At 38.2% G+C, this 13,262-nt stretch overlaps 1 protein-coding gene across 6 annotated transcripts in view; it reads right to left on the reverse strand.

The window, feature by feature from the left end:
• DYNC1I1 (dynein cytoplasmic 1 intermediate chain 1) overlaps positions 1–13,262 on the reverse strand; it is a 320,393-nt gene that overhangs the window by 53,486 nt on the left and 253,645 nt on the right. For all 6 annotated transcript variants that reach the window (XM_007982105.3, XM_007982103.3, XM_073009119.1 and 3 more), the window contains 3 exons: positions 12,932–13,045; positions 9,953–10,086; positions 6,278–6,422 (listed from right to left, as the gene is read on the reverse strand). In XM_007982105.3, the coding sequence (XP_007980296.1) occupies positions 6,278–6,422; positions 9,953–10,086; positions 12,932–13,045 (393 nt within the window). The remainder of the gene's footprint in view (positions 1–6,277; positions 6,423–9,952; positions 10,087–12,931; positions 13,046–13,262) is intronic.

The following is a 13,262-nucleotide window of genomic DNA, read 5'->3' on the forward strand; positions in this document are numbered from 1 at the left end:
GTGAAATGCTAAATCAAAACATCCCACATTCTAACAGTAATCTCTTATGTTACTAATTCTCTTATTCAATTACTTCCTTCATCCTTGTTCTTTGATCTTATAGGGGCATCCAATCCCTTGCTTTCTCCTGTCTGTTTTTATTTCCTTTCTGCTCCAGCCTAACATCCTTAGCCTATAACATCAGACACTTTCTTGTCCATATCTCCCAATTCCTTGCTCTATTTTCCCTCCGTCGCACTGTGGTAAGGCTCCTGCCCCATATCCATCTAAGTCCCCTCATTCATGCCCATATTTCCACTGCTATCCTTTCTTGGAGGGAATCGGTCCTGAAGATTGAAGCTGCTAAAACATTCTGATTTCTGACCATAACTGGACCCACCACACTGACCAGAGTCCATCTTTCACTCCCCAATCAGCTCTTCCTATTCTCCTCTGTGATCAGCTGAAATCTGCTCCCTTCAGTAGCTCCACTTCCTACTCAGCAGAGTATTTAACCCCCCTACAGCATTAAGAAAATAGCGATCACAGGAGAGTTTGCTCTGTCTTCCTTCACTAAATCTACACACGGACACACACATGATCCCATCCTTAGCTGCTCTTCTGTTACAACAGAAGAGATGTTGCTGCTCAGATTTAAAATTCACTTCCCTGCCCATGCTATGAATTCATTCACGGCAACCTTTTCATGGCCCTTTCTCTACCTTACACTTACAGATTTTCTACTCTCCTTCACTGGCTCTTCCACAGCAGCAACATCCTTGAGCTCTCTATAATATCAAGAAAAAAAAAAAAAAAAAAAAAAAGGAAAGAAAACATCTTGATTTTAATGCTTTCTACTCATTCTTTAATGCATTGTAATTTTTGTCCCACCCTCAACAAACTCCAAAGACACTGCTTTTGCCATGGATACTAGTGGCTTCTGAGATGCTAAATACAATGGACATATTCCCGTCCTGATGCTTCTTCTCTGAAGTATTTGCCATTATTACTAATTCCTTTTTCTGCCTTTTAAAGGTTCTTTATTAGAGAAAATTTTAAACATATTCAGACATAGAGAGACTAATATCAATCATCCAGCTTCAATAATTAGCAATCATGACCAATGTTAGTCACCTACACTCACAAGCTCTCCCATTCCCAACCGCTTATTTTGAAGCAAATCACTAATATCATATAATTTCTTCTGTATTTCGATAGGCATCCCTAAAAGGTAACACCATTTAAAGTGATCATAACAATTATTGGCTGGGCACGGTGGCTCATGCCTGTAATCCTAGAACTTTGGGAGGTCAAGACGGGCGGATCATGAGGTCAGGAGTTCGAGACCAGCCTGACCAACATGGTGAAACTCCATCTCTACTAAAAATACAAAAATTAGCCAGTCGTGGTGGCAGGCACCTGTAATCCCAGCTACTCAGGAGGCTAAGGCAGGAGAATTGCTTGAACCAGAAGGTGGAGGTTGCAGTGAGCCGAGATGGTGCCACTGCACTCCAGTGTGGTCAAAAGAGAGAGACTCCATTTCAAAAAAAAAAAAATTACTAAAAATAGTACTTCATAAATATCATCAAATATACAGTTAGTATTTGCATTTCCCTGGTAGTCTTCTAAAGTTTTTCACCTGGTGCTTGTTTGAATCGTGATCTATGTAAGATCCATATTTTAAGATCCACTGAAATGTCCCAAGTTTTGTTTTGTTCTGTTTTTTTAATACATTGTTTCCGCTTCCAATTTGCCCTTGAGGAAAAAGTTTTGGTTTTGTTGCAGAAACTAAATCAGTTGTCCTGTAGATATGCCAGCAGTTTGGGTTTGGCTGATTGCATCCCTGTGGTGTTATTTAATATTTTGCATCTGTATCTTCTAAATTCAGAGATCTGGAGGATTGATAAGATTCAGATTCAACTTTGGGTGTCAGCCTACTTCAAAGGTGGTATTGTGTATTTCCATAATTATGAAAAAGGTTGTTTCTATTTTTACAATATTGTCAGCAATAATCATTGCCTAGATTATGGTATTTGCAAAATGGTGATTTTCAATTTCTTTCTTTCTTTCTTTCTTTCTTTCTTTCTTTCTTTCTTTCTTTCTTTCTTTCTTTCTTTCTTTCTTTCTTTCTTTCTTCTCTTTTCTTTTCTTTTCTTTCCTTCCTTCCTTCCTTCTTTTTCTTTCGTTCCCTTCCTTCCTTCCTCACTCACTCACTCACTCCCTCCCTCCCTCCCTCCCTCCCTCCCTCCCTTCCTTCCTTCCTTCCTTCCTTCCTTCCTTGAGATGGATTCTTGCTCTGTCACCAGGTTGGAGTGCAGTAGCACAATCTCGGTTCACTACAACCTCTGACTCCCTGGTTCAAGTGATTCTCCTGCCTCAGTCTCCCAAGCCTCCCTAGTGGCTGAGATTATAGACACACCTCACCACACCCAGCTAACTTTTGTATTTTTAGTAGAGACAAGTATTCACTATGTTGGGCAGGATGGTCTCGATCTCCTCCCAAAGTGCTGGGATTACAGGTGTGAGCCACAGTGCCCAGCCCATTTTTTATTCCTATATTAGCTGAAATGCTGTAAAGAAAATGTCCCCTCATCAATGATTTAGTAACCCTGAAATACAATTCATATAGAAAAGACAGACTAAATGTTTGATTCTTTCATTTACTCACTGGTGAGTTTGTTTACCTAGTATTCTCCATAGGTGGCCAATGAGGTTTTTTATTTGTTTGTTTTCTTCAGTATTGTTATGAACTCATGAATCTATTACTCTTATCAATGTTGTCAGGGCCAAAAGAAGCTTACTCAACTTGGCTTCCAAGTCCTTTGACAAAAACTTTGTAGTGTTTGGTAGCATTTTTGCTTGTTATAATAAAATAATCTCAGTTTATTTTATACATTTCCTGTTCCACACCTACAATCAGTAATTTCTTCTGGGATCCCCGGTTTCCTTGAGTGGAACTTGTATTTGGGGAGCACATCCTGGGCATCAGGAAGGTCACTGCTATTGAACTGGTCACTGTTCCTAGATCTTTTTGTGGTCAGAGCAGTGAATATGTATTCTTTTATATTGAAAGATAATACATGCCATGAGTTCTTATACTTCCCACTCAGATTCAGGATTACTACAGAATTGTTACTTAACTGCATGAGTCTGTATCTCCTTCCAACCAAGCTGATAATCTCAGTTCTCAATGACACCAACATAGTAATTTAACTTATGTTATGATACAAATACAAAGGTCTCAGGATAACAGTAGAAATGTGACAACCAGCAATATGAGTACTAGAAGTAGTTTAGATCTTTTTTTTCTTTTTGGTAGTTTAAAAAAATTGTTAAAATATATCCCGGTTAGGAATGTATAGCAAACATACAGCGTTTTAAAGTCACTTCAAATCATTCTTTAATGAATTTTGCTACCCATTTGAACCACATTAAGGTTGATTCATGTTACTTTAAATTTTTTAGGAATCAATTTTTAAATTTATTTCATTTTCTTTTATAACTATATAAAATATTTACATGGTTCCGAAATCAAATGTAAAAATAAGGTATATTCAAATAAGCTAGCTATTATTTTTTTTCTTTTAGCTTCCCGTCTTCCTATAAGTAACTTTTGTGTTTATCCTTTCAACTTCTAAGTATATATTAATATAATTATAAACAATGATAACATACAATATACTATTTGCACTTCTCACCACTTTGCTTTACTCATTTAAAAACGTATCTTAGGGACCACTCCATAATAGTACATAGAAGTTTTCTTCATTTTTTCTTATACCTCAATAATATTACTCCCTTGGGTGGAGGTACCGTACTTTTGATTCACCCAGCACTCTATTGATAGATATTTTGGAGTTGTATTCATTCTTTTGCTATTCAAGTAATCTTTCAATGAATGTCCTTCTGCATATGTCTTCTTTCTTATTTTTGCAGTATATCTTTGGCATAGATTCCCAGAAGTGGAAATTGTTCTGTTAAAACATGTATTATTTTTAGATATTGCTAAATCCTCTTCCATAGTGTTGAGCCATTTTGCATTTCCAATGGCAATGTATGAGAATAGCTGGTTTATTTCGGCCTCATCACAGAGTGTGTTGCAAAACTTAGATTTTTGTCAATCTGATAGTTGAAAATATGTTTCTCAACTTGGTTTTAATTTAATTTCTCTTATAAATAAGGTTGTTATCTTTTCATATAGTTAAAAGCAAATTCTGTCCTCTTGACATGGTTTTTTCCATTAATACCCATGAAGCCACAAAGAAAATTCTAATTTGTCTTCTATTTCCTGGGTTACTTTTTAATCTCCCTTTTCTAGTTCAATTTCTCCCGTTTATTTCCTAAGTATTGCTCTCCCTCCAGATTGCATGTTAGTGTTTCTTTTAAAATCCACTCCTGGGCCAGGTGTGTGGCTCATGCCTGTAATCCCAGCACTTTGGGAGGCCAAGGTGGGCACATCATTTGAGGTCAGGAGTTTGAGACCAGCCCGGCCAACATGGCGAAATACCATCTCAACTAAAAACACAAAAATTAGCCAGGCGTGGTGGTGTATGCTGTGGAATCCCAGCTACTAGGGAGGTTGAGGCAGGAGAAACACTTGAACCTGGGAGGCAGAGGCTGCAGTGAGCCAAGATAGTGCCACTGCACTCCAGCCTGGGTAACAGAGTGAGACCGTGTTAAAAAAGAAAAAAAAAATACATTCACTTGTGAAGATCACTGCTATTCTAGTGCGTACAGGCTGCTGGGAGGTCTCTTTCTTCTTCTGACTCACATATCAAACTGCCTAATGGAGCTCTTGAAGTGAGATCTTGAATGCCCCTCCCGGGCACCTTTAGCTTAGCATGTGCAAAGCTCTTCCCCAGCATGTTCTTCCCCTGCTGTTCTCCAGTGCAGTGAATGCTACAACTCACCAGCTGCCCAGGTCATAAACCTAGGTTATCTGCTGATGACTCCCTCTCCTACCTTCCTTCTATCAAATCAATCACCAATTTCTGTGGCTTTTATCTCTTAAATGGTTCTCAAATTCATTTATTTCTCTCTATCTCAGACTACTGGTTTAAGTCAACGTTATTTCTTTCCTAGATTACTGCGCCTTCCTTCCAAGTGGTCTCTGCTTTTCTTCTTGCTCTCAAGCAAGGACAGAATTACCTTTTATTTTATTTTATTTTGAGATGGAGTCTGGCTCTGTCACCTAGGCTGGAATGCAGTGGCCCAGTCTCGGCTCACTGCAACCTCTGCCTCCCAGGTTCAAGCGATTTTCCTGCCTCAGCCTCCAGAGTAGCTGGGACTACGGACATGTGCCACCATACATAGCTAATTTTTGTATTTTTAGTAGAAATGGGGCTTTACCATGTTGGCCAGGCTGGTCTCAAATTCCTGACCTCAAGCGATCCACCCACCTCAGCCTCCCAAAATGCTGGGATTACAGATGTGAGCCACTGCTCCTGGCCAGAATTACCTTTTAAAACATAACATAGGGTCATTTATCAGCTTAAAAACCTCCAACAGCTCAAAATAAAAATAAACAACCAACCAACGAACCAAACAAAAAAAGAACCCAAGTCCCAAATCATATATTTCCATAGGTACATATGTAAGTAAGTAGATACCACCAAGTTCCAGAACATAGACATGAAACTGATAAAAGTTTGCCTCTGGGGAGGGGACTGAGGTGCAGGCAGTGAAGGGGATGTTGTGGATGGGGTTGGGGTTGGTAGAGGAGGACTGCAGCTTTATCATTATTTGAATTGCTTGAATTTTTTATAATTAGAATGTTTTCAAGTATTACCTATACATTTAAAAATAAGTGAAATGGGCTGGGCGTGGTGGCTCACACTTGTAATCCCAGCACTTTGGGAGGCCGAGGAGGACGGGTCACAAGGTCAGGAGATCGAGACCACAGTGAAACCCTGTCTCTACTAAAAATACAAAAAAATTAGCCTGGTGTGGTGGTGGACGCCTGTAGTCCCAGTTACTCAGGAGGCTGAGGCAGGAGAATGGCGTGAACCCGGGAGGCGAAGCTTGAAGTGAGCCAAGATCGGGCCACTGCACTCCAGCCTGACAGAGTGAGACACTGTCTCAAAAAAATAAATATATAAAAATGAAAATAAATAAATAAAAATAAAAATAAATAAGTAAAATGGACTAGCTCTGAGGCAGACTGGCCTCACCAGAAGGTATATGAGTTCCCAGTGCCAGGTTGCCTGGAAGAGGCTTTAGGGACAACTGTTTCCAGGGAATGAAAAACCATCTTCAGCCCTTATAATATATCTGAGAATTTCAGTCAAGATATTCTTACCTTTGTGGTCCACAGTTTGACAGTCCAGTCAAATGATGATGTGACAAACAGGTGAGAAAAGTCGATTGGGCCCACTGCCATGTGGCAGTTAATTCCTGTCACTGGCCCTTGGTGACCTTCAAAGACCTCACCAATACCTGCTTTGCTGTAGGAAAAGCACACATGAGCAGAATTCCAGTGACCTCTGAAAAGCAGTGATTGCTTAAAAAACAAAACAAAATAAAAAAACCCCTCAACTCTGCATGATTACTTCTCCATAATTTAGAACAACCACACACCATCAAAATGAAATCATTTTTACAGTTATCCCGAAAGAAATTGTTTGCAAATATGTTACCCTAGTTTTGATTATTTAAAAACAATGTGGGGCAAAGTAATCTTTTTAAAATACAGAATTTAATATCAACATTTATTATTTAATTCTTTTTGCGGAATTCCTCAAAGCCTATCATTGTTGATGCAGTTATTTTAATGGAAACAAATACACTTCGGTCTCAGAAGCTTTTATATTTATAAGATTATTTTATTCTTGAGATAGCATTTTGTACATGCTCTGCTTTATCTCCTTTTGGGGAGCCTACTGAATATAAAACTCCATCTATCCTTGAAGAAATAATGATTTTTTTTGAGGAAATTTCTTAAATTAACATAGTTAAAAATGTAACACTTTGTGGAAACCCTCGTCACCACAAAATAATGCACATAATTTAAATATAATACGGAGAAAATAATGTTTTCTCTTTACTGAAAACAGAAGAGAGATTTACAAATCCTTTGTAAATTCCATATGGGCAGGTATCTTGTCTTTCTTGTTGCCAAGTGTCTGGCATATAGTAAGTGCTCAATATATTTGTTGAATAAGCTAGCTAATATAAAAACAGACAAACTTATGTCTCAGTCCTTTTTTAAGAGAGAAGCACGTTTGAGAAATAATGATAGACATTTAAAAAATTACACACTGACAAATATTGCTTATTTAACTAAGCTGGTATTATTTGCAGTCCTCTATTATCGCTTAGTATTCTGCATGCAATCATATACAATTAGGAAGATGTGAGAAAACATACCACAAATGCTGTATTTAAAATATTCATGTGCACAAGGTTATAAATATGACAAATACGTAGGAATTGTAGAATCCTAATATTATGTCACTAAGAATAAAAATGAGTTCAGTTATTAAAACGTTTGGGCCTCTGGAGCACCAATAAATGTCCATGTGCTTAGCAAAATTTGGAATCATGAGCAAAGTGTGGCAGTGCGTGTTCCATGTAACAGGCACTCAAAAATTATGCCCAGTGAAACTGCTAACAGCAGTTCCACACATGATCATTTAAATTTGTTCTAATGAACCTGAGGAACTGATCTTTGAAGTAGCCCCTGGTGAGACTCCACTTGCTCTTAACAGCATCCTGAAAGGGTTTATAGGGTGCAAAATGAGGACCTTGTTTAATTTATGGAAGTGGATTTGCACCTTCTCTATGTTAGGTGAAAAATAACAATCCCCTGCTTCTCCCCCATAGACCTATATGACCCATTTAGAATGACTACAAAGCCAATGCCTGCTATGTTACAATTTTACTAAGGTCTGTATTTTCTATTTCAGATGGATGGACCAATGTAAAAGCAAAATTAAGCTTGTAAAAAGATTTGTGGTATGTGCCACAGGGACCCTTCTTTTGAACCAAAGTGTATATTCTGATAGTGCTTAAAAAGTACAATAGCCACAGAACAAGAATGTTCATCATGTAAAATGTTATTCATTTTATAGCAATGAAAAAAATCTGGAAATTAACAATGAATGTATTCTACAGCCTTCGCAGATAATTAAGGACCTAGGTAAAACCATGGGTTAAGTCAACTGAACCTATGCCTTGTTGATTCTAATACACATATAGATAAAGCTGTGACTCCAGGTCTGGCCTATTATACTCTCTATGCCTCTAGTGCCACTTAAGACATTCTACTCATGTTCCAGATGTTTGTGTATTTATCTTTCCCACTGTCATCAGTTTTTTTGAAGAGAGAAACCAGGCTTACACGACGTCTGCAGGCCTTGTAGCACCTAACAATGCACTTTGCTCAAAGTATGCATACAACAAATGTATTTATAAATGAATAACTTTATCAAATTTTTTTATGCTTTGATAAAGCTTTAATGTGTGGTTCTAGCCAGCTTTTATGAAGGAGGATCATTGGGAATTGACTGTGAGGCATATCTTCCTAAGTCATGTTTGAATCATGTGAGGGGGCAAATACTGCTTGTTTCTATGTGCAGAACAGAGGGACATCACAGCTTCTATAGTTTGAATGGAAAAAGTCACACAGCTGAGCCATGGATGCTTGTTATTTCTACAGATCACAGAAACACAGGGATATGAGCTTGGAACAATTTGTGGTTCTTCATTAAATCTTAATAGCCTGGGATGAGTGCAAGAGATGAAAAAAAATAAATAAATGGAACAAGAACTACTAAATTAAAACAGAAATTAAGCACCGGTGTGAACATAGTGACCCTTTCAAAAGATGTGAGGTCAACTGTTAAGTTTTGCATGCAATTTTACAATCTAGTCCAAACTATTGGATCCCACTTTATACTGACAACTCTCTCTTCCAGGGGCATTGTGAATCTCTCAGTTAAGGCAGAGTTCTTATCTATCACGTGGGAACTGCATGGCGGTTTGTGTGACTCACTCTGTTCTGATCCCTCTGACTGGGAGGAAGGGTTTTAAGGCACTTCTCTAGATTGTATGGATTATATTATATATCATTTCTTTATCCCCAATATATATTATTAGCTCCACACTTACTATGTCCTAGGTACTGTGCAGGAAATCAAAGATGAAATGGAAATAATGTAGTACAAGAAAAATGGCAGATGAATGAATAAACTAAAATATGATTAATGCCATTGTAGAAGCATTAAAAAAATATGAAATTGTCAACTTGATAGCCTATAGTCCTATCCCACTTATTCTACTTTAATTTTCTCCATAGCACTTATCATCCTAAACTATATATTTGTTTGCTTATTAGTAGTTTACCCTCAACTAGAATATGAACTCTAGGTCTGTCTTGTTCTTTAATGTATCCTTTTGATGGTGCCTGGCACATGGTGGGTTCTTAGTAAATATTCCTTGGAAGAGTGAATGAATAAAATAAATGAAAATTCTATGGGACTTAAAAGTGGGAGTGGTTTTCTTTGCTCAAGAGTCAGGAAAGGTTTCACATGGAATGATCTCTGTGCTGACTCTTGAATGAGGAGGAGGAATTAACCAGGCCAAGAAGGGAGAAGTGCTAGACCTGGTAAAAGAAGTTGAGTATACAAACTCAATGAGGCAAGGAGGGATAAGAAATATTTGGGGATTGTTATCTCTGATGGGCACATGTCTAGACCCTGAAGGTATGCGGAGATGCTGGGAAGGTGCCAGTGGTCTCTTATGATATACTCAGAAGCTTCAGTGGTTTTCCCTTAAGGCAGTGTGAACCACCATAGACTTATGAACAGCTAATGACCAGAGCAGATGTAGCTCTTTAAGATAATGAAGACTTGAAGTTGTGCTTTCCATTTTTTCAGAGATGTTTTCTCATAATGCAAGGTGGTTAAAATCCAGAATGTGATAACAGACTTTCGGAAATGAAGAACATGTCATCAGTAAGGAAACAGAAAATCACCTTCCATGACGACAAGCCGTGTAGACTGTACCTTCCTCGCTGCCAACCACGAAGTTATTGACATCTCCTGTTGGGAAAGCCATTCCGGTAACAGCGACAGACTTGGACTTATTGTACACCAGCTCCATGCTCTCCTACCAAAACATGGTGTGGTTACATTTCCATCTGTCAACTCCTTGCCATGCCAAAGATAGCACGGAAAAAATCATTTGGCTAAATCGTCTGTTTGCTTTTCACACAGCATTACAAAAGACCCCGGCTGTGCCAGAAACCATGCTTTACTGCCCCTGACATTCATGCTTCTGTGGATCTCTGGTTTCAGGCCGGCTGGATTTCATCAGCATGTGCTGCTGCTTCTTAAGTCAGGCAGAGATGACAGGTGAGAATTTTGAAACTAATGGTGCAGAAACTAAAGATAATACTGTAATGGTTACACTTGTCAGCTCCAGGCTTTCATAACACACACAATACCCTTGTATTTACAAACATTTTCAAAATCAATTGTTCGTGACAATACACATGTATTAATATCAGATGTACTAAGCACATTTATCAAAGCAGGAGTATGTGTCCTCCATGGACTAAAACCAGAAAGTTGCCACTCAGGTCATAAAAACCAGATTTCAACAGGGACTAGATTTCATGCAGGGCAGCCATTGGGTGAATAGGCTATAAGCCTGAAAAGAACAACATTTAAATACATATTTAAAATAGCAAATGGAAGTCTTTCTTTTATATACTATGATTTTTAATTGAGAATTAAAGATTCCTAATCTTAAAAGATATACTGCTGATTAAGTTTAATGACAGAAAAGAATAATCAATTATAACTAATATCCCTGAGTATTTCTGGCTATTTACATCAAATAGCCTATTTTGTGTGTCTGAAATAATTTTTAAAAAAATCATTCCGAGGTATCATATCATTACAGTTGCTTGAGAGTTTAGTCTTTCTTGTGTAAATGAACGACCATTTTGGCCAAGGAGTCCATTAAATTGAAAGTGCAAGCTAACAGTCTAAGCAGCACAGACAAATTCTGATCCTGTGACGTGTTCAAAGTTTGTGATATCCATGCATAGGGAGCACATCAGCAACTGGGATAAGGGAGAGGATGCTGTGACTATGTCATACAGAAAACTGGATCATCCAGTGATCTGTTTCACCGCTAAAATTGGCAACAAGGAAGGAAAAGTCCCTTTACCCATTTGGGAGAGACAAAAACCAGGACAACTGTTAGATGCCCCTATTCCTCCCTGCCATCCATGGAAACCATGTCATGAAATCCTCCATCTTTGTATAGACACAGGAGTCTGTAGCATGCTAAAACTAATACAAATGGACTTAGAACCAACATACGACTGGTTTTAACCTAAACAAATAGGTGTAATGAGCAAAATGGGCAATTAAAAATTCCTAAATAGAGGGTTTGCTCTTATGTCTGTTTATAACCTCCAGGCTTTTAAAAGAAAACAAAACATTGCTGAGAATTTTAAGACAAAGCCATAAAATACGAATCCCTCCAGGCCTCTATAATGTTAAGGATCAGCAAAAATAGAGGAACTTCAATTGTAAGCCGCTTGTTAGCACTCTCTCTTTTTTCTTCCTAAAATTATTTTTAAAAACTTAGTATTCTTTACATCTGTATTTTGTGGAAACTTAAAGGAGGTTGGTTCTTCAGTTTCCATATTTCCTTTTGTATATGTATGTGTGTGTGTGCATAATAAAATAATAATTATTGCTTGAAGAGACAAAGTCTCACTCTGTCACCCAGACTGGAGTGCAGTGGTGAGATAATAGTTCACAGCAACCTCAAACTCCTGGGCTCAAGCAATCCTCCTGCCTGACCCTCCCAAGGAACTTGGACTACAGACATATGCTACCGCACCCAGCTAATTTTTTAAGTTTTGGTAGAAAAACTAAAGCTGTGTTGCCTAGTCTGGTCTTGAACTCCTAGGCTCAAATGATTCTCTCACCTCGGCCTCCCAAAGTGCTGGGATTACAAGTGTGAAGCACCGTGCCCTGTCTCCTTATGTACATTTTGAAACTTTAACTTCTTATAAAATTGTGTGACAGACATTCTAGGGTTTTTATCCTGGGAAAGAATACGGGAATGTTAACATTGAGAATTATCTCCTAGATACCGTTTTGCAGTTTTCTTCATGTTTCCTTACATTTTGGTCAAAGGCTACAATGACTTCTTCTCTGTTGTTTTTGGCTGCAGGATAGTGAATACTGTTTTTTCACACAAAGAAATATGGAAAAGTGTGTGTGTATGTGTTCATGTGTGTATGCATATGTCTTGTGTGTTTGTCTACATACACATATCTTGCAAGTTGCATTTAGTCGCCTCCCTTTGACAGCCTCTCCCACTTCTATTCCTTTGTTTGGTTCCCATTGTTGCAATCAGTATTGGTTTGCAGACTTGGGAACTTTTTCATTTTTGACTTCTCATTTACTGAGCAAGGAATGACAGGAGCCATACTAACAAACATTCCAGAGGTGAAAACAGATGGTTTGATAAATTCTTCATAGACACAGGCTGTTGTCTAGGCCACGGATACAAGCAAGAGCTTGGATTTCTGTTTTGCTGGGTTACCTTCCCTCCAATGCAAGTACCCATAAGGGATTGCTCTGCTGAGCTCCAACCTCGTTTGCATCTCTTCAACAATGCTGTAGGGTAAGTACAATTCATACCATAGGTAACTTCCATAATTACTATGATTTAGAATGGATTATTTCATTTTCACTTGAAACTGACCTAAGGATTAATGTATTACAATAATTACATGATTTGTGGTAAAGGAAATGGGTTTTGGCTTCAAGAGAAGATTGCTGAAAGCAAGCCCTAGTCTTTCAAGTGCATCCATTGGTTTTAGCTCCTCTAGGATGTGAGGGTTTGGCTTTTAGGAACTATGTTCCATTAAGTAGGTATGTCTTTTAACCAGGATGGTGTTATGTGTAGGGAAAAACAAACCCACCTGTGGAGTTGAGAGCATGTCCAGGCTCCAGGAACACATTTTGCCATCAGTGGAGACAGTGATGAGGTTATGAGCATTCTGGGTCCCAACAACATTTACACAGTACACGGGATGCTGCAAAAACACAAACAAGGAGGATCAGACACAGATCCAAGAGGAAATGCTTACATTTGAGTGTCAAACACATTACTCTAAAACAAAGATTAAAGAGTGACATAATCCTATACTATAATACAAGCGTCAGGTCATTTGCTGCTTTTCATTTGAACCTGATTTCTTTCTAAAAGCTCTGGCAGCAACACATAGTAGTGGAAATACTTACAAAGCTTCA

The sequence above is a fragment of the Chlorocebus sabaeus genome, chromosome 21, assembly GCF_047675955.1.
Source record: "Chlorocebus sabaeus isolate Y175 chromosome 21, mChlSab1.0.hap1, whole genome shotgun sequence".
Lineage (NCBI taxonomy): Eukaryota > Metazoa > Chordata > Mammalia > Primates > Cercopithecidae > Chlorocebus > Chlorocebus sabaeus.